This window comes from Lonchura striata, chromosome 11 (assembly GCF_046129695.1).
Source record: "Lonchura striata isolate bLonStr1 chromosome 11, bLonStr1.mat, whole genome shotgun sequence".
Classification (NCBI taxonomy): domain Eukaryota; kingdom Metazoa; phylum Chordata; class Aves; order Passeriformes; family Estrildidae; genus Lonchura; species Lonchura striata.
The window spans coordinates 8,694,689-8,715,318 of record NC_134613.1 but is presented as its reverse complement, the minus strand read 5'-3'; the positions used below and the strand labels follow the sequence as shown (position 1 = coordinate 8,715,318).

The 20,630-nt window shown below is 39.0% G+C and overlaps 1 protein-coding gene across 2 annotated transcripts in view; it reads right to left on the bottom strand.

The window, feature by feature from the left end:
- Positions 1 to 20,630, bottom strand: part of RORA (RAR related orphan receptor A) — a 356,074-nt gene that overhangs the window by 104,095 nt on the left and 231,349 nt on the right. For both annotated transcript variants that reach the window (XM_021554229.3, XM_021554230.3), the window contains exon 2: positions 10,419 to 10,448. In XM_021554229.3, the coding sequence (XP_021409904.1) occupies positions 10,419 to 10,448 (30 nt within the window). The remainder of the gene's footprint in view (positions 1 to 10,418; positions 10,449 to 20,630) is intronic.

Sequence of the window (20,630 nt, the reverse complement as noted above, 5' to 3'; positions counted from 1 at the left end):
ATCTGTAGAAGTTGCCTTTAAAGCCAGCAAGTATCACACCTCCATATCAGTTAGGTAACATAACAAAGATAACGAAACAGTTCTTCAGACAAACACTGGTGAGAAGGATGGTTATCAACTGATGGCTTTATCTAAGAGGAAATCACTAAATGCCTTTGGTCATGTAGTGGCTTTCTGAAACCAGAGGTTTCCCTACCTCTGTTGTACAGAGATTAAATAAAGGCTTGTTTGAATTTCCAGAAAACTGCAAGAACACCACCACTCTTGTGAACTGACTTTTGAAGTTGGTGGTAAACACCTCAAAAAAAGAAAAAAAAAAAAAAAAAAGAGAGAGAGGAAATTGCTTTGCTTTGAGGGTGTGCCTAGTCTGTTGTACAGCAAGTGACAGTGCTGCACCTCACAACTGATAGTTTGTGCTCACTTTAAACAAAAACCTCTCATAGACACAGGGGAAGCTAAGCCAGATAACAAAAATGTCTCACAAGTCTTCATTTTTTCCAGCCAAGTCTTCATCCTCTTGGTCAAGGCTTCCTATTTATTTCACTTGTTGTGTTTTTTACAATAACTCGTTGGTTGAAGGTTCAGTTCTAGGTCAATTTGAGAATCTAGCCATTAATGGCAGTAAGGTTAAGAAAAGAAACTTCCCAAAGTCCCAGATGCAATCCCTTAAAAGAGTAACTTCTGTTTAGGTGAGATCCTTTCCTTTGATCAAGTGAACTGTGAATCCAAACCCAGACAATAAAGTAATTTAAGGCAAGGTGACTGCAGTGGGGTTAAAGACCAAATCAAGGTTCTACTACTGTGTGTTTTAAAAGCAAGAGGTAAAGAAGCAATGGATATTTACACTCAATTCAAAGGTATTCACACTGGAGAATGTAATTTTGTTACTCACAGTCTCTCTCTCTCCTCACCTGCACAAAACATATTTAGAAAAAAAGGTTATTTCAATAGTGTGATGCTAATTTTAATGTGCACTAATCAGCACATCAGTACATGCCAAAGCACACATATTTTAACTACTCTTTTGTAGTGAATGCACAGTTAAATCAAAGTAAGTAATTTTGGCATTACAGACAAATGGTGTAATTTTGTCTTTTTGGGAATGCACTGGATTTTTCCTCATGTTTTTAACTGAAACACAACTACTAAGACACAGGAAAACATTTAACTACTTCTCTATACCAGAATAACACCAGGCACAATTTTTCCTGAGTCTTTCAGTGTAATGAAAAGTTCTGCAGAAGGAATTTGTATGGGCAGAGTTTGGGTAAGCAGGACCATCTTCCCATCCCTTGTGCAAATTACAAAAACAGCTGACATTTAAGAACTCAAACTCACACCAAAGTATTTGTCACAATGGTTTGATCCCTGTAAACCTCAAAAATCACCTGTACTCCTAATTGTAACTTGTATTTGGCAAGATTTCTGAAATGCTGTCAGCACAGTTCTCCCTCCTCGCTCTCCCACCACCCCCAGTTATGCAATATACACAAATATATGTATTTGGCAATATAGCTCAAAACTACTCAAGGGTTCTGAAAACAAAAGGAAAAAAGTTGAAATGTTCATTTTTAAGGAGTCTGTATACCAAATTTCCTCAGGATTCTATTTGATTTTGGGTTGATCCATTTCTGTTCCTTTTCAGCTGCAAGTTTTAGCTCTTTAGACCAACCCACACTGTCCCTTGAAACTTTTTGTCCTTTGTACTTCATCATGTTAGGAGACTTATAGGGAGAAAAACCTGAGCAGCAAAACTATATTTAAATTAGGAGCTTTACAAATATCACCATCATTTGGTCATAACACTAAGAACAAGCTCCTCATTACAAGTTGAAGTGATTACCTGATCTGCCATGAGGAGCTGCCTCAGTTACTGCCTGCATCAGACTCTGCTCTCAGCTGGGTCAACATTTAAATAATTCTAGGTTGATGTGCTTAGAGGAAGGCTGCAATACTTCCAATATTTTCACAGTCCTTATTAAGCTTAGCTATCAACATACATTAAAGAGCCCTTTTCAGGTTCAATAGTTGTGTCAGGATGGCAAGTGCTCAAGTCTAGCAATGCACTGTCAAATAAATGAGTCTATTAGGAATGATGGAATCAGTCCCTGGTTTCAAAATTCAGATAATAAAATGTGCTTTTTTTGGTTCAGATACCAACCTTGGAGAAGTCCCTATGACTGCTTGCTTTAGAATCATTAGAATTCAGCCTTACTACAAAAAATGCAGCATTGTGTTATAAACAATGTCATGAAGTGAAATGAATGTAAGCAGAAAACTCCACAGATTCTTCTCAAAGTGTGAAAAAAGGTAGCAGCAATAAATCTGCAGGAAGAAAATATCCACTTGGATTTTTGTTGTTTGAACAAATGGTATTTAATCCTAATTTTAACGCTAATTTAATCCCAACACTTTGCTGTATATGGTGGCAATCTATTAATAAAGATTCACCTTTCTATAAAGATTGAGGTGACTTCAAGGAACTGTTCAAATCAACCCAAATGAGTCTTGCACAAGTCTTGTTTAGAAAGTACAATTATTTCTTAGGGAGCTATTGCAAAGGATGTAGTCAGAAGTATTTTGAGCTGGCTAGATTTAGACTATTCAGAGCCAAAATATGCAGCCCATAAATTGAAGAAGAAAGTCATGAGCAATAACACTTCCTATTTTCTTTCACATTGTTTGCATTGAAAAATATGCAGAATACAAAAGTACATTTGGAGAAATTTCATCTGTCAGTTTTCTGGTGCCCAAGACACTCAAAAGCTGAAAAAAAAAAACCTTAATGACTTTGCAAAGAACAACTACTGCTCTCAGAGTTGGATTAAAGTTGTAGAATGTGAAGAATATTACATATTTTAAAGCTTGCATTCAGCCCGTAACGCACTTCTCTTCTATAACCAATGAACACACCAAAATTGTGGACAGCTGTTCTTATCAAGATGGAAACATTAACTTCAAGTAACAGCTGCAAGAGTTCTAAAGACAGGAGATTTTATAAACAACCCAAAAAAAGGCAATGCTAAGAGGGCTGATGAAAACACGCTTCAGCCAACAGGATTCACTGAAGCAGCTGCAATAGGATTCAGAGCAGTCCCACACTGCCCCTGTTAAAGTGCAGTGCACCACAGGAGGTGCTCATGACTTCATTCACCATTTCCTACATCAGAGCAACGGCCTTAGGAATGAACAGACAGAAAAAAGAAGGCTACGAAACATGCAAGAGCAACTTCTATGAACTTATAAAGCAAATCTTAGGTATAAGAGAACACTACAGACATTCCCAATCTATTTACTGACTGCATTCACAAACAGCTCCAAGTTATTTTTGGGTGACGTCCATAACCTTTTAATACCCATCAACCACACTAACAGAATTTAGACCTCTAATGTCAGAAACTGCTTAATGTTCTCCTAACACTTCATCATTCCTTAAAACATGGGCCTCCAAGTATATTTTAAACATTAAAGAGAATGCCCATCTTGTCTGCTTCCACTGGAGCAACCAGAAAAAGAAATAAAGTGCGAGCAGAACTGGAATTGATTTGCAGACTGTATTGATTTGCAATTTAGAAGTATCTGATCTATAATCCAATACATTTTCATACTGGATTATAAACATTTTGCAAATACTTATCAGCCTTCATTTGTTAAAATTACTTTTCAACTCATTTGCTGTTTTTCCCTTACTCTGGTTTGCATACTACTTCATTATTAAAGGTACCAAAAACCCTGAGGGTATTTACCAGCAAACTCACAGGAAAGTAAGCCCATAAATAATGGTTACAGCCAAAAACCCCAAATAGATAGAAGCTGCTCCATATACTCAGAACAGAACCAGAGAAGAGACCTGATATTATCTTCAAGTGCAGCTAATAGACAGAGTTCCCCATGGGACTCCCAGGGCAGTACATTTAATTGCCTGTTCTATCAGCCTTAGAGAAAATGAAATGTTCCTTCCAAGTGTGCCAAAGGGTTGGGGCCCAGACACATGCCAAGCTTTTGGGCAGCAAAGAGAAGATTAGAGGCAACAGGTTTGTCTCAGCTCTGACCTGTTATTCTGTGAGGACACAAAACAGATAAATAAAAATTCTTTTGATAGCTTACCTTTGTCCATGGCTGTTTCCACATGGGTAAAAAGGCTGTTCTTTCTCACAAATGTTGGAATTTTTACAGAGAAAATACTTCATTGGCGCAGAACTGCCAGGAAGAACCAGATCATCCACAGATCTCACCTTCAGCCACGTCATGGACATCACACACCCCACCCACTGCCATTCTGTGTACTCTTTCTCCCAAGCCAGCCAGAAACCCTTTCTGACTTTAAAAATATTCCCCCCTCTCCTCATTATTTGACAATAACTTCATCTTTGCTCCTGTACTCAATAATTTGGCCACCCAAAAAGAAGGCAACAAACAAGTCACTGACAAAGTGTTATGTGTGGCAACCAAACCAAACCTGCCACAGGGATGGCCTCAAAGGAATTAAAGGCACAAAGATGAACTGCTGATGGAGAGGCTTGCTTTGGCTCACTGCAAGGAAGTTAAAAAAAATTACAGAAAGGTAAAAAGAGAAAAAGAAAAAAGTGTAGTTGTAGTTCAGTAAAGTTTTGAAGAAGAGAACAGCCCTAGATAGCTGTCTTCAGATTCTTCATCAGGGCAAACAGTGCTTCAAGGACAAGCAGGAAAGTAGCAGCTATTTGAGGCAACTTCATTATAAAATCATTTTTAATAAGCAATCTGAACAAAGAGAGGGAATGCTCTTGCAGAGAAGCCCCCAAGGGATCTTAAGGCTGCCCAGTAAAGTTATTAGGAGGTTACACACAGGGGACCAAACAGCTATTTTACTGGCCTCAGGGGACAGGGTTTAGTTTTCACCTGTTCTCTTTAGGCCTTGGTGCTAACAGCATATCCTGTTAACCATCAGTTTTCTGAAAGCTCCTGTTTTATGAGGAAAAGTATAATTTACTTATTTTAGTCTGCACATGAAACATGTGAGGTGAGTCCACAGTACAATGCACACTAGATAAGTATTTATAAATCAGATCAGAAAAAAAAACCCACAATAGCTTTCCCTTTAATGCAATTAAATAAAATAACTAGCAAATGTTGAAAAATCTTTAGCAGTGGCAGGAAATACAATATGGAAAGTAAAATCAGAGAAGAGAAATCTGGGTCTTGGGTTCCATTAAGCTGCAAACATTAATATATGCTTGTAGAACTTTGGTGAAAAACAGCTCTAGAAATGTTGCATATCTGAGAAGCTGAAGAGCTGTCTTCTGCCCCAAATCTGCTTCTGAATTTTTAACAAGCACTGTGCTCTTCTTAACAACTGCTCAGAGTGAAAGAGAGGAAGGCCATGATGCAGGCAGGGATCTCTGCCCAGGACAGTGTGGAGTGCATGCCTTTGGCCCCATGAGCAGCACATTCCCTTTTTTTGGCTCATTGTGGTCAGCAGCACTGTAAGGTCCAGGCAGAGGCTCAGGGACCTGTCAGGACAAGGGGCAGGGGTGGAGACACCTGAACTCTGTCACTCCCAGCTCTTGGCACACACAGGGGGCAGTGGGCAGTCAAGCTGACCTCCCCATGGCACACTCAAGACTTCCCATCTGCAGTGTAAACTTGCAATGGGAATTTCTCCTCTTAGTCCAGAGTTTCTGTGTATTGTCAAAGAACACTGAGCCAAGATACACCCGAGACCAACAGCTACAGCAGCCAGATGAGTGTAGGAACAGCCCCAGAGCTTGATGTGGGAGTGAGGAAAGGGCTTGGGGTCTCAGACAGCAGAAGGGATGGGTTTACTTCTACCCTTTACCAACAAAGTTGCCAGTTTTTCATGCAAATAGTTTTACTTAGTGCTAAACATTAAAAGCACACAGTTTCCACTTAATTTTCCTGCAGGAGCTCACGTCATTAAAAGCAGCGCCTAGCTTTGGAAACATTTCTTATCTGCCAGAAATTAACTGAAAGGATAATTTCAGTTTAAGTAAGGAACAGTTCACCCAAAATTAAGGAATTCATACAGAGATGCCTACTGATATAATTGTTTAGGAAAAATTACTCTAATTTAAATATCTTGATAAATCACAAGAAGAAACATGCTCTTTCTCTCCAAATGGTGGTAATTCAGTCTAAATGAATGAAGCAGTTGTCACTTCTGGCCTCAGCTCAGAAAAGCCATGCTCTGCACTGGCAGTGAACTGTAGGAGCACTATCACTACAAAGTTGAACCCAGTGAGCAGCCCCTAGTTCAAAGCAGTGCCTGGTTAATCCAGGCCAGGTAAGAGCAGCCCTGCAGGTCCCCATCATTCTCTGATGAGTGGGTGTCACTCAGAGCCAGGGCTTCTGGTGCTTTTCTGCTGTGAAACAACATTCCAAAGGAGCTCTGCACAGAAAACTGTGAGGAAGGCTTGTAAAATCTGTGCATTTTTTACAATCTTACCAATGCAAGGTAAGCAAATGACTGCATGTGTCTGGCCATCAGTGCAGATATGAACTCCAGCTATGCAATCAAACTCCTTCAAAGCTTCTGAGTGTGGCTCCTCACAACTCAAACAGTGAGAGGAAGAAGATTCCATTGCATCCTGGACTCAGTACAGCACTCACCTTCTGGGTGCATCTGCAGGAAACCCCTTACTTTGAGAGGCAGCCAAGTTCAAATTCATTTAAGAAAGTCAGTGGCCAAGTGGCTGAAGAAAAATAAGGTGATTGATTTGTGTGACAGCTCTGAGTCACAAGTGCTCTGGCAGAGGCCACAAAACTAATTACATGAAGTGTGGCAAGATTTAGATTTAAAATGGCAGAAACAAAATACTCCACACTTTGGGACAGGCCGAAACCCGGTTGTTCACTATTAAATGCCACTTTCTTTGCAGTCTTCTGTTTCCCAGAATTTCAGATTTTTATCATCACTGATACAACAATGCCATTCTGAATTTGCAAAAAGAGTGAAGTTGTGCAAAGTTACAATCCACTTCCAGTACTTCCCTATTCAGAACATGAGACATGGCAGGAAGAGGATTGTTGTACAAATATTACTGCCAATCAAATGATCAGAAAAGAATCTAAATGTCAGTCATGTCTTCCTCGAGTCAAAAAGAACTGTAAGTCCAGAAGTCCCACTTTGTATGGAAGATGAGACAGGACTTGTCCTCTATCATCTGACAGACTACAGCTTATCTAAAGTGATGGTTAACCTGACAAATAGCCATGTGAGCTCAAGAGAATTACTCTACAAACACACAGAAGGCATGTATTTTTTTTCTTCAAAAGCCTGTTTAATCTTAACTTGAACTGAGCAGAGAAGGGCATTTTGGGGTGGATAACATTTATTCCCTTAGTACTCCTTGGAAGGCTATTGCACTCCCTGTATAAAAGTGTCAGATTTTGAAACATTTAAACTGTAATAAAGAGAAAAGGTGGAGAAGCAGTAGAATATTTGGATAAAATTAGTTGCCTCAAAAAGGATAAAAACCTCTCAGGTTTTATTTAGATAGTTACATTATGAAAGAGCTGCGCTTCTTCAACACTACTATATTGCATGTGTACAAATATTAAGCTATTGTTAGATTCAGGACTACCTGAACAGGAGCACCTGCCATCAGCACAGGAGTTCAGTTTCAGCTGGCTGGACACTTTTGTTAGACTAAGATAAAGAAGGGGATAAAATGTACCCAGACACTCAAACAATAAACCCAGGAAAAATTAAGTACTGGAGAGAGATCCCCACCAATTTCAAAACCTGCACAATTAAAACAGCTGTTAGGGTGAAGTCTGAAAAGGATTAATCTGATATTTGAAATGCATCATGTATCAAACTTTCTGGCATTATGTTAAAAAAGTTTATTTTTATTCCACTAATTTCTTTCCTCTTTTCTACTCATTTTCTCCACTCCATTTCTTTCTCCCTAATTAAATCAAAGGTCATTAGAAATAAGTGGTAGTTTACACAGTTTACAGTCAGTCAACAGTCTCATATGCCACACATCATAAAATTGGAATAAGGCAATCTTACCTATATTTCTAAAATCAGGCCAGGCAAGGAATATACACTACACAAACTGTTTGCAAGAATGTTTTTTGAAATTTCTTTGCAGAAAACTTTATGTAACTTCATTTGGATAAATTATTTATACTCATACAAACTGATAGACAAATTCAGAGCATATCCTAGTGCACAAACTCTTTCTTTGTAATTTATACTTAACAACTCAGACTTTGTAGTTCTTGTATTTAGGTGTATATATTATTTTTTTTCTAACTCATTCCAAACCTGTAAATTTTATTGCCTTTTCCGATTCAATTAAAAAAACTAATTCTAGGCAACAAGGGAAAAAAAATTATTATTGTGCATGATGCTGAAATGCTAAAGATGCACAATTTACATCTTTCCTACTCTATGAGAATTTGTCATAACAGGAATGAATTCTAAAAGAACTTCAACCAAAACAGAATGAAACCTCATACATATTTGCTAGCAAACGTAGCTTACATTTTCATCATGCCAATTACAGCCTATTGCTCCTTCTATTTTAATCCCTTCTTAATGGGCAAGCTTATCTTCCCATTATTCAGGCAACTTTTCTGTTCATGCTTCAGCAATTGCATGACAACTGATTAACAAATCGAGGAACTACTCTTTGACAGTTCTCTTAGAAAAGCACAGAGTTCTCAACATGAAAGACACTGGGACCCTAATTTCTGTTTGAACTAGATGAAAGGCCTTGTATGGTGAGCACTACTAATCATCTCTCACAGCTGAGAAACACATCTTTTTTTCATCTCAGGCCTGAAGCAGCTGAGATACAGAGTGACAACACTGCACCATTCTGGGGTGGCTGAGGATCTTGTTTCCTGTGCTCTTTAGCTCTGTGCTTACTACTTCATCTTCTCTACAAAATTCCCAAAGCTGGAGCTGTGGCTCTCTGGGTCAGCTCATGGCACTGCTGTACAAAACCCAGGGTGGTTTTGGCTGATTCCCAGGGGTGTTACAAACCAACATTCACCTGCACACAGAGAGCTCAGCACTGAGCTGGCACAAACACCCAGCACCTCCAGAGAGGGGGTGGCCCCACACAGGGCTGAGCCCGTGGGCAAGGCTGTGCAAGGCAGATGGACACTGCCTGGCCTGGAGATGTAAGGAGCACTTCAGTGCCCTGTGCTGCCAATCAGAGTCAGCACGAGCTCAAATATTCCCCAAAAATACCAGGGTGAAATTCTGCCCTCAGCTGCCTGCCTGTAGCTCTAAGTTCAATTAACCATCATTCAGCCAAAGAGGGTCTGGCTCTCAGAATGCATTAAGCAGCAAGCCCACTTAAGCAAAGGAGGACCATCATGCTCTGAAAGTTTCAGACATTTAAAATTTGTTTCAAAACTCACACAGATCAGCTTCTCGTTTGAAATTCTCAAATCTGCTTTTTAAGTCTATACAGTGAGAGTTCATCATCTCAAGTCAGATTTTTCACTCCATGAGCATTATAAAACCAGGCATGAAATAAGAATGAAAGCCATGTAAGACACTTTACAACATCCTAGCAGCTGTGATGCAAATACTTGAAAATGCATAAAAACCATATATATTTGTAAATTTTTAGCTGCCTAGCACCTGTTTTGTAAGAGGGCTTTCATGAGAGTAACAGCCTCAGCTTTAGCCTACTCCTGTTTCATATCCTGGGCAAGTACAATTCTTGTGCTACCAAACTGCCAAACCTCCACACTATCTGTAGAATCTCAACGTGCTCCTTCAGCTCCAAATCCCAGCATTTTCTCAGAACTGTGCTTTGAGCTCCCTGCAGGATAGATAAGAGTTGATCCCCAGAAATGATGTCTTTGAAGAGGATTTGGAATAAATGTATATGTAAGTAAATGCACACATCCACAGCCATTTCCAAGGTCACCACTTTTGGGGGCTGTTTGCTGATATTGTTGAGAGCAAAACAAGAACTTCCAGTTGTTCCTCGAGTTCCTCAAGCACAGGCAGAGAATGATTTATCATATAGATGAGTGCATAGGGAGGGACAGAAGCTCTACAATTAAATTATTTTGATTTGAATCATACTGCATATGTAACAGACATAAAAATAATCATTCACCTCACCAGCATTTTCTGGATGTTAATTATCAGCCAGCTGTGAGGTAGATATAATACAGTAAGGAATTCTGCCTTTCCTCAGAACTTTCTTTTTTCTTTTTCTGCCCTCTGACTTGACAGACGTGTGAGTACCACATATACAGACACACATTGTACATCCAACAACACTTTGGGCAAGGACTGAAACCCCTAAGGCAGAAAAAAATACAAGAATTTTTAAAGTGGAGCTTTCTCAGGCCAGACTAACATCAATTAGTCTGAGCACCACAGCACGGCCTAACAGAAATTCCATTTGTGAGAGAAGGCCAAATCAAAAGACATTACTTACATGTATGAGTCTTCTTTGTTACAGAAATACCTGTAGGGAAGAAACGACACCAGTGTTAGCAAAGCAACCAAAGTAAATTCTTTTGACATATAATTCATCATTAATCTATTTTATCAGACACACAGCAGCCACTCTAAAGGAGGAATGAAAATTGCCATGATTTGTACGCTAAAGGTGGAAGCATCTCCCCTCTGTGTGAAGATTTTAAGGGTATTTTCTCTCCTTACACCTCCCCAGTAAATGTTTCAACATGCATTGCTTCAGCTTTGTTGCTGCAATGCATATCTCCACGCTGCTGGTTTAAAACTGGAGCTGATACAAAAAGAAGATAACAGTAATGCTATGGAAGCCCCCTTTATTTTCCATGGCCAAAAATGTTCCCACACTCCTATTAACCCCTGCCCGTTAAAGCACCCAGACAGAATGGATTTGAGCAGCACAAGTCATTTGCTATGTTATTAATTCCAAGCAGTTTTTTGAATGCAAGCTGTAGCTTATGCTCATTAAAGCCAAACAAACAGCTCTCTCAATATGACTATTGCTTGTCATAATTCCAAACCAGATGCAAATATCTCCAAGCCATTAAAGATAGACTTTCTGAAGTAATAAAGATGTTTTCATGCTAGACAGGCATGTGGCAGCAATCACCAAGGATGGTCCAGTGCCAGTGAAATTTGAGAGGCATTTCAAAGAAAGCAACAGTGAACAGAATGAGGCAAAATTCATAATACCAAATAAAGATAAAATTAACTTTGTTAAATGTCATTGGAATTCATGCTTGAATACAAACAATATTGTCTCCACTTTAGCAGATAACTGGTGACATACTCAGACCCATCAGTATTTAAGCTTCACTCTCCTTGGGGGTGATTTTATGAGATGATGAGAAAGAGGTTACTGGAAGCAGTACAAGTATCTGAAACATTTCATTTGTAATCGAGGCCTGTAATAAAATTTTGGAATTGGGATTGTCTGGCTTAATGTTAATGAAAGAGAGAGAGATCTGAATCTCCTTTGCTACCCTCCAACTCCTTCAAACATCTCTTCAAAAACAGATTACTATGGACAGAGACAGGCTTTTATTTCAGGCTTCCTGGTTGTGGAGCATCGAAGACAGGCAGTAAATTACAGTAACTCAGAAAAATGTAGACACCTTATTTGCATATACAGAGCTAACTTCCAAAGCAAATTTTTGAAATAATAATTTGCAAATATAATTTGCTTTCAAATTATTTGTGGTTTTGACATACATAAAACCCTAGTGCCAATCCCAAATATTGAGCTATCAAGTTGGACATAACTGTCATGAGGACTTTTTTTTTTTTTTAAATCACACTTTTGTTGCTGTTGGCATTTGGTTTTGAACTACCAAGCTCTACAAGTGTGAGCACTGGGACCTTTGGTTTCCCTGAAAAGCTAAGAGGCTTCAGGCTTTGGGAAGTGAAGTTCTTTGGGCAGTTTTGCAAATGTGATACGCTGACAAGCAATTTACAGAAATGAGAACACTAGAACTTGATTATGTATGTGTATTAACTTAAGTTGAAAGGTCCTGGCAACCTGCACATCCTCACACAAGGAATCATATTTGTTATAGCCACAAACCGTAGAGTCAAGGTAAGCAATAAAACCAAAACAGAACAAAAACCCCAGAATCACAAAAAAAAAAAAAAATCCCCTTTAGATATAAATATCTACTACAGGGGGAAATCTCATCCTTTAAATTCATAATTTGTAAAGCAAAAGGTCTCAGGTTTTCATTCCAGTCCCACCATCACTGTCTGGCTCAGGGTAGGGGACAGGACAGGAGGGTGTGACAAGGACAGACATGAGCACTGTTGCATTTTTGCTGCTGTTTGACTTCTTGAGTGACCCCTGAGCTGCAGGTACAGCTCCTGACAGCATCCTCATCCTCACAGACTGTCCTAACATCCCCTTGGCAGACACTCTTGCCTTGCCCTTGCCTATCTGTCTGATTCCTATGATTTTAAGGGTGTTTTATGGAATAGGAAAGCAGAGAAAAAGGTCTTTAATCTGAACACCATTTGCAAAACTTCCTCTCCCAACACTAGTGCTAATAAATGGATACAGCAGTGCTCTTTCAGCATTATGGGAGCCATATGTGTACTTTTCTCAGAAAATAATGCTTTCTGTAAAATCACTTTGAACAGAAAGTGCTTATGCTGTCACTTCTGATTACTCACAGCCTCTTCACAATGGGATTTGCCACAGCACAAAACAGACTTAGCTGTATTCGCTGACTGAGGACCCACTTTCCCTGATACATGAAACACTGCACTGATGGAAATATTACTGCTTATATTTTTCTACCTTTTTTTTTTTTTTTTAATGTGAGATGCGTCGTGGGTTTTTCCAAATCAGATGTTTCCATAATAATTACTGATTATCATCTGGTAAAACCTTTTAGCTGGTTTATGCAGATATTTTCAGATAACCTTTTAAAGGAACAGCTTAGAGGTAGATATTTTTGCATCTCCTTCATTCCACTGGTGGTTGCATTGAAAACAAAGTATTTTGCTTTGAGCTGTGGTTTTAAAGCAGCTGCAATCTGGTGGAACAAGGATAAATGCTGCCAGTGAGTTCAACAGGATAACCTTTAAATTAATCAGTAATCTTCAATTATATAAAATAAAATATGAAGTTTTAAGTAGTCTTCCTTTTTACACAGGCAAATCTAAGCGACTAGAAAAACTGAGCAAAAAAGGTACCAGCTTATCCAGAAAATAACTTAAATTATATTATATTATATTAATTGTATATTATATTATATGTATATTATATTATGTATCTTCTATTATAAGATACATTATAACTAGTGATTTAAATATAAACATTGAAGATGCAACACCGTGATCAGGTTTCCTTGCATTGCAGGAAGCCAGTGACTGCTATCCAGGACATCCAAGGTAGGCAACAATAACCTAGAAATGAGTTGATTGTGCAAAAAAACCCCAGTCATAAAATCACTTACTGTAAAAAGAGGGAATTACAAGAGCTCTGGCTCTCTCTGGGGCAGTGCTACATTCCACTTGCTTCAACATGTGAATGCCTCTCCTAGGCAGTCAACACATCAGCTCTCTCAAAATCAAAAGGATCTCTTGAGAAACAAATTCTGCAGGTCCAACATACACCAGTAATTTTCTTCACTAGATCAGGCACAATTACCAAGGATTACTCTTGTTTGTAAATATTTCTGGGGCAGGACAAGCAGTTTATGTAGATTTGAGTAGACACCATAGAATAAAGCCTAAACCAAACACACCACTGAGAGATTTATTTTTAATAAGTAGAGTACAAAGAAGCTACTGATTCATTTTAAAATGTTACTTAGCATAAAATCCCATTTTTAAATGGGTTTCATTTCAGAATGTGATAGGCTGGAGAAGTAAGTGACTGCTTGCCAGCATTAGCACTCTCCTACACAGCCAGCATTCCATTCTCACTGAAGAACAAATACAAAAAACATAAAGAGAGGAAGAAACAACACTGTAACTTCAGTGTTGCTAATACAGAAAGACTTCCTGACTTAACCAACTAGACTTCAAAGTAAAGCAAAGGAAATGTCATGAAAATATCACAGTGTATCACTGCCATGGTTATCAGTGAGTGAAAGTTTCAGTATTACAGTTATCACAGAATGTATCACTTCCGCAGTGCAATTTGACATTCCTGATCAACACCAAATCTTAAACAAATTAACTTCTTACACTTTTCATGGTGGCTATGCAATGCTCTTTACAACAACAATTGATTTTTTTTTTTTTAATGAAAAGAACTTCTACACCATTCCCATTCCCCCTCCCACTAAAGTATGTAATTTGCCATGATGGGTGGTATTTACAAAAATAGCTTGCTGGATGCAATGAACTTTGAAAAGAGTATCTACCAACAGAGACAGGATATTCTTTTGCAAGCAGTTAGCCTGACTGACCTTCACTAGCCAACTTCAAATAGAGATAACAATGTCTTAAAGTACAAAAAGCGACTCAGATATTTTATACATCATAAGCTATTTCTCACAGTTGCCCATCCAAATAAAGCAGCATAATGAAACACTGCTTATTCTGTGAACCCAGATCCCTGCTGCTGTTGTACAGTTGTCAGCTCCCCATATTTCAAGGGGAAAACACACTTTGATGTACAGAAAGATAAGTAAAAAGGCCTTTGTCTGGCAGAATACATTACTCTGCAAAATATCAAAGAAGAATATTCTTGAGTACAATTTTCTTAAACCTCTAAGAAAACTCTCCCTCAGAAGTCTGTATGGATAAACACAGGCATCACCAGCAGACTTCTGTTAAGCACCAGTGTGTTCCCCCTGGCTCTACTTTCTGTGTCCAAGTCAGGTGATTAACACTGCTCTGATGACAGCACGTTCTGCACATTCTCTGGGTATAAGATGCTTTGCACATATGGGTGTGTGCAATCAATACTTGTTTCCCTTTTTTTTTTTAAACTTTCTCCTGCCCTCCCCTCAGGCCAGCACTATGTCCATAGCATGTTTTGGAACTCAGACATTTTAGGGGGGATTGGAAATCCCAGGAGAAAAAAGCCCCAAATCTTAAAATTTTAAACTCTAAGCCTCCTGCCTGGCATATTGTGTAAAATCAGAAAGAAAACATATCACAAGCTTGGATCCCACTGTGTTTCATCCTGTCACTCCAATTCTTTTTTACTGTCACCACACAAAGCTGGCAATTACGACAGAAGATTATGTGCAACACTGGGAGACTTGCAGAGAACCTACCAAGGCAGAATAATAGATTTAGGTATATTCAGAAAGGAGTTCATTCTCTCAGAAACTTTAATAGTGGTTTCTATTTAAGTCTGTATGGAGCTCTGGCTTGAAGGAATTCTGTGATCCTTGGAAGCTATTGCTAGCATGACCAAGGTGAAACAACAGATATCAAATACTGCAAACACAACTTAAATGAATTAACATCTGAAATAAAATCACGTAGCAAAACAGTGTCCTTATCTAGGACAGAAGAGCTGTTAATGATGATCAGCACACACTACTGAAAGTACTCCAACTAATTTCACTATTTTGTTTCCAAACTAGACTCTACTGCTTACAGTTCACTCAAGAAAAAATTAAAATTAGATTTTAGGCAAGCATGGATCAAGGACAAGAGCCACTAGGCATGTACGAACAAGGAAGCTTTCAAAAATTATGACACTACCCTGCCAAAACAAAACCAAACCCAAATGTCTCTTTAAAAAAAAAACAAAAAACCAAAAAAAAACCCCAAAACTCCCCACCCCCAAGATGATGACATAAATTTTTAAACATTTCAGATTTTCCCAGACTTTTTCACATCTTTTATTGAAAAGGAAAGATCTTACCATGTGAAACAAGGTTCTAGGTTTTTTCAACAAGTCTAGATCAATCATGTTCTCAAGTCCATAGGTATATAACAAAGTCAGAAGAATCAATGCTGACCTAAGTGCTTCAGTACTGAAAAAAAAAAAAAGATTCATAGCTGTTCCTTGTACCTAAGTTCTATCAACAAATTATTCACAGATATATTTTTAAGGGGTTGCTTTGGTATTACTGATTGAATCATATGGTTATATGTGAATTAGCTACAGAAAATTTTCCAGAACACAATTTTTTTACTTTTTACTTAAATGCAGATACAAAGTATTTGAAATAAACAGATTAAAAAAACCCAAAGATGTTTTAAAAATGTTTTGACATTATTTTACTGAGGTAGATTATTTTTTTTTAGCCCTTGGAATTCAGAGTGGCTTCCTACTTCTGAGAGTGACTTCCTGCATCATCTGGGCATTTTATAATTTCATTTTTCATCAGCTGACAGCTTTCCCTACCTTTAAAGTGGGAGTAGTACCTGTGGAAATGTGAATACATGTGACTTCTTTCAAAGTCACAGAGTATTCATAAGAGAGGAGTCACCACTGTCCCGAGTTGTCACCTGTACAACTGGCAGTTAAAAGAATTCCCTGCTCTTTCTAGACTTTTCCCAAATAAAGACTTCTTAACAGACTCCAAATAGATTTTCTGATACAAAGCTGCTCCTAATTGTAAAGATTATGAACTTTAACCATTTCTTACTTCTTGCACAACCTCACTGAGAGTCCCTCTGAGCCTTAACGTAATTTTGTCCTCACAAACAAAGTGTCTTTTACATTAGGAAAAATAATAAACAACTTGCATTAATCAGCCATAATGTTCTTACACAACAAGTGTCACCAGAGAGTAAATGAAATATCCATCCCACATTCATACTGCATTCCACACACTGAAAGTCAAAGATAGTTCAGAACTGTATGTAAGACTGCTTCCAGCAGGAGTCTTCAGAGGAAGACCAGAGATCAGCTTTGTTTTAATGACTCCTTCTTACGAAACGGAGCCAATCACAAGGATTTCCAAACAGCCTTGCAGAGCAGCACAGTTACGTGGCCAGGATCCAGGCCAATGTACAAAGCTGCACAAATCCAAGCAAGCCCCTCGAGTCCGTGGGACGGACAAACAGGGTGCAAGCAAAGCAGCATTTCCTAAACCACTCACAGACTTCCTGAGTGCTGCATCTGTGCTCCAGCCTTGCTGCAAGCTCTGTTTCACAGAGTTTATCAGTGACAGCAGAGCCTTGGCAGGAGCATGGCAGACACCACTGTAGGCACCAGACTTTTTCCTTCCTGTGACATTCAAAGAACAGAGTCCCCTTCAGCTGAAGGCTCTGTCCTGTCAGCACATCACCAGGAACAATTCCTTTAACTTGCATCAGAGATACGGGCAAGAAGCTCTGCAATGTGTGCAGTCTCCTGAGGGGAATCAATCATGGAATCATTTAGGCTGGAAAAGACCTCCAAGATCACCAAGTCCATGGCCTACCACTGCCAGTTTTGTCCCTGAGCCATCTCCCATGTCCCCCAAAGCCAATCCTCACTGCTGGCCACCCCGTTCACTGCCTGCAGTCCTGTCTTAGTGTCAGCTTGGCCAAAGAAAGCTGCCCAGCAGATGTGAATAAGACACAAGCAGCACCATTTGTGCAAACTCCCCACCTGCTGATATCAGGAGGAGTCAAGCAGCAGCAGGTTTGGCACTTACACATGTTCATATGTGTGCTGGGGACCCCACACTGCACACCACTGCACAGGCAGGGATGGGGCTTTCCTCCTCCATTGTGAAGAATAAAATTACTTTTCACTTGTCTGCTCTCCCAGATCTCCCCTACCAGACATCTCATCCAAGGACACTTTTCAAGTCATTTCAAAGCAACATTTCACTTAAACATTGCTCTTATCAAAGCCTTTCAGGCTGCTTTGTTCAAGACTACTGACAACCTCACATTTAAAAGCATGAGTCTGGCCTCCAAGAGTTCAGGGTATTTCCATATAAATCCAAAATTGTCAAACTACAAACAAAATGGAGGGCGGGGGCTGTCTTCCTGTATGTTACCTCAGGCCAACCGTGCATGAAGTCAAACTGTCCTTCCAGCAGAACTGAAATTCTCAGAGAGAGGCCCAGGACCTGAGATACCAGCTGAGATAACAACCACAAGGCTGCAGCAGTCCTGATTCCACCAACCCTCACCTCGAGGCAGTCCCCCTAGATGGGAGATAAGGGAAGCCTCAATGCCCCAGTTCTGTGCCTTCAGGTACCTAGATCTGCCACGTGAATGTCTTCACACAGGCTGCTGAAGCTCCTTCAGTATGCAGACAAAACCAAAATGCTACAAAATCAAACGGCTGCAGTCCTTTTTACTCACAATTTGTGCAATATTCATTCATTATTTAAGAACATTGCAAAGCTCAACACATTGCATTATGATTTAAAATTACCTGATGGATATTCTTACATCAGGCAAAGGAAAAAAATGGGTTTGTGTTTAGAACACGCTTCCTTATAAAATTTTTCTTGTTTTTCTTATTATTCTATCCTATCACATCTTCCAATAAAAGCTGCTGGTTTTAACACACCCATTCATCTTCTATGCTCTCACAGACCCTTCAGAGACCACCAATGGTATGTTTGACCAGAAGAAAAGCTGTTCATGAGTTGTCCAAAAGTAGGACATGACGATAAACCTCTGCCAACGCTGGCATGGAAAGTATCAGTAGATGGGCTGCAAGGTGACCTGTGCTGAGTTACATCCAAGTGTTTTCTCTCCTTTTGATCTTTGTCAAATAGGTTTTCTTCTCTTTAAATAAAGAGGTCATCAAGACTGCTGTCAGTTCAACAGTCAAAAACTCATTATCAGTTCAAACATCAGTCTTAACTGCTTGGTTCTCAGAAATGACCATTTAAAAAAAAAGAGTATTCAAGATGAGTTCTTAAAAATAAGCAAAATATGACTAATTAAAAACTACAGATAACAATTATTCTAACACTCTTCTGTGAGACATTAAATTTGTACACTCATCAGTGAAATGAGAGAACCACCTACAATTTATTCATGTATTCAAAACAGAGCAATACTTTTGTGTGGCCAAACAAAAATTCTACTTGTTCCTGCCCCTTGAAGCCAGTGGTGATGGTGTATGGCAGGCAATTTCTGGTCAATGGAAATCCTCATGAAAACACAGTAGAACACATTAAGGATGTTCCTAACCCATGTCAAACCAAATGTTCAGCCTCAGAATTTTAACTGCACACAAAGTGAAGACAATAGATAAATATTATTTGTATCACAAAGTTGCCAACACCAATGAGAAGAGCACCTTGCCACTAAGTTTTCTGCTGTACCACAGGCCAATAAATTTTAGCAGTTCCTACTGTTCTATTACAAATACCGCCTGTTCAGCTCTGTGATGATGATCATTATAATGACAAACAGATCCATGGGCATTTCAAATGTGCAACGCTGATAGCAGTGGAGAAGGCTGCTCAGGTTATAAAATTGGGGTGAAAAAGGATGTAGGAAAGTTACAAAACAACTGGAACTCGGTGTATATGTACTCACGGTGTATTTACCTGAGAGATGGCATTTTGAGCAGCACAATCCCCTGACAGAACACTGAGAGAGCTTCTCTGCCAAGCTGGAGGAAACAGCACGGGTGAAGGACACCACCAAATGATTTATCAACCCCTTTTGCTCTGACATCCAACTCACTCTGGGACATCTCCAATCCAAATATAGCCACAATAAAATCCAGGTTCACTTTTGAGAACAAGCAGGAATATCATACAAGGTGAGATGCTTGCAAGCGACCAGCTTTTTTTTTTTTTGTTGGTTTTTGTTTTTGGTCAATTCCTTCTCTAACTGACAATGAACCTAGGCAATTGCACTTTACTAAGTCACTCCTGTGACTGACTATGGGTAGAGATGTAATGTTTGCAAAGACGTGAGGAATTCAGTCAAAAACAAAAGAAAATTAACAAAAAAACCCCAACAGTGACTCAGGCAAATCTCAAAATACTAAGATTCATCCCACACTTAAAAAAGCAGGCAACTCTACCATGGTAGAGTGTTTTCTGTGGTGTTACTGGGTTAGCTTTTTTGCAGTACTTCCCATCATCAAGTTAGTGCTTATATATCCTCAAAAACCAAACCCTATCTGCAGTTTACAGACAAAGAAACAGAAGCTAAGTAGTTACGTAACTACAAGTCATGTATTTATAAACTGGGCTGCCTGGCTTATAGAGCAATCTTAATTTAAAAACTCCCCAAGCAAGAATTTTCTCACTGCATCTTTCACAATCAGTTCATGACTTCATCAAGATGACTGAGATACCACAAAAAAACCAATCTAACGTGTCTGAGGACCAGAATTTTAATGTGCATCTCATACTGCAACCCACATGTATTTTAGAAATTAAATTTTGGCCTCTGTTTTAGAAGTAGCTCCTGTAATAGTGTGTCTCACTATTACTTATGTGCTAAGATCTCAAAATGAATACACAGAAAATAAATGTTTATTGAGTGTTCTTCAAATCATCCTGAAGTGTAAAATAGATAATCCCACACTGTCTACAGAGGATTCAGCGTTGTTTTGTAGACTTCTACAGGATTTAAAATGACAGCTGTCTCGTATGGTGGATATTCCTCCCTGCAACCCCTTTCAAAATCAAGAAGTGCATTAGGCTGGCTAAATTCCTTTGTTCACCACAATGACTTTCATCTATTTAACATGTTGAATAAAACTGACCCATTGTGCATCAAATGAAGCCAGCTTTGGGTGTCAGGTTCTTACTCTAACTGGATTATTTTAAGTTTATTAATTATTTAA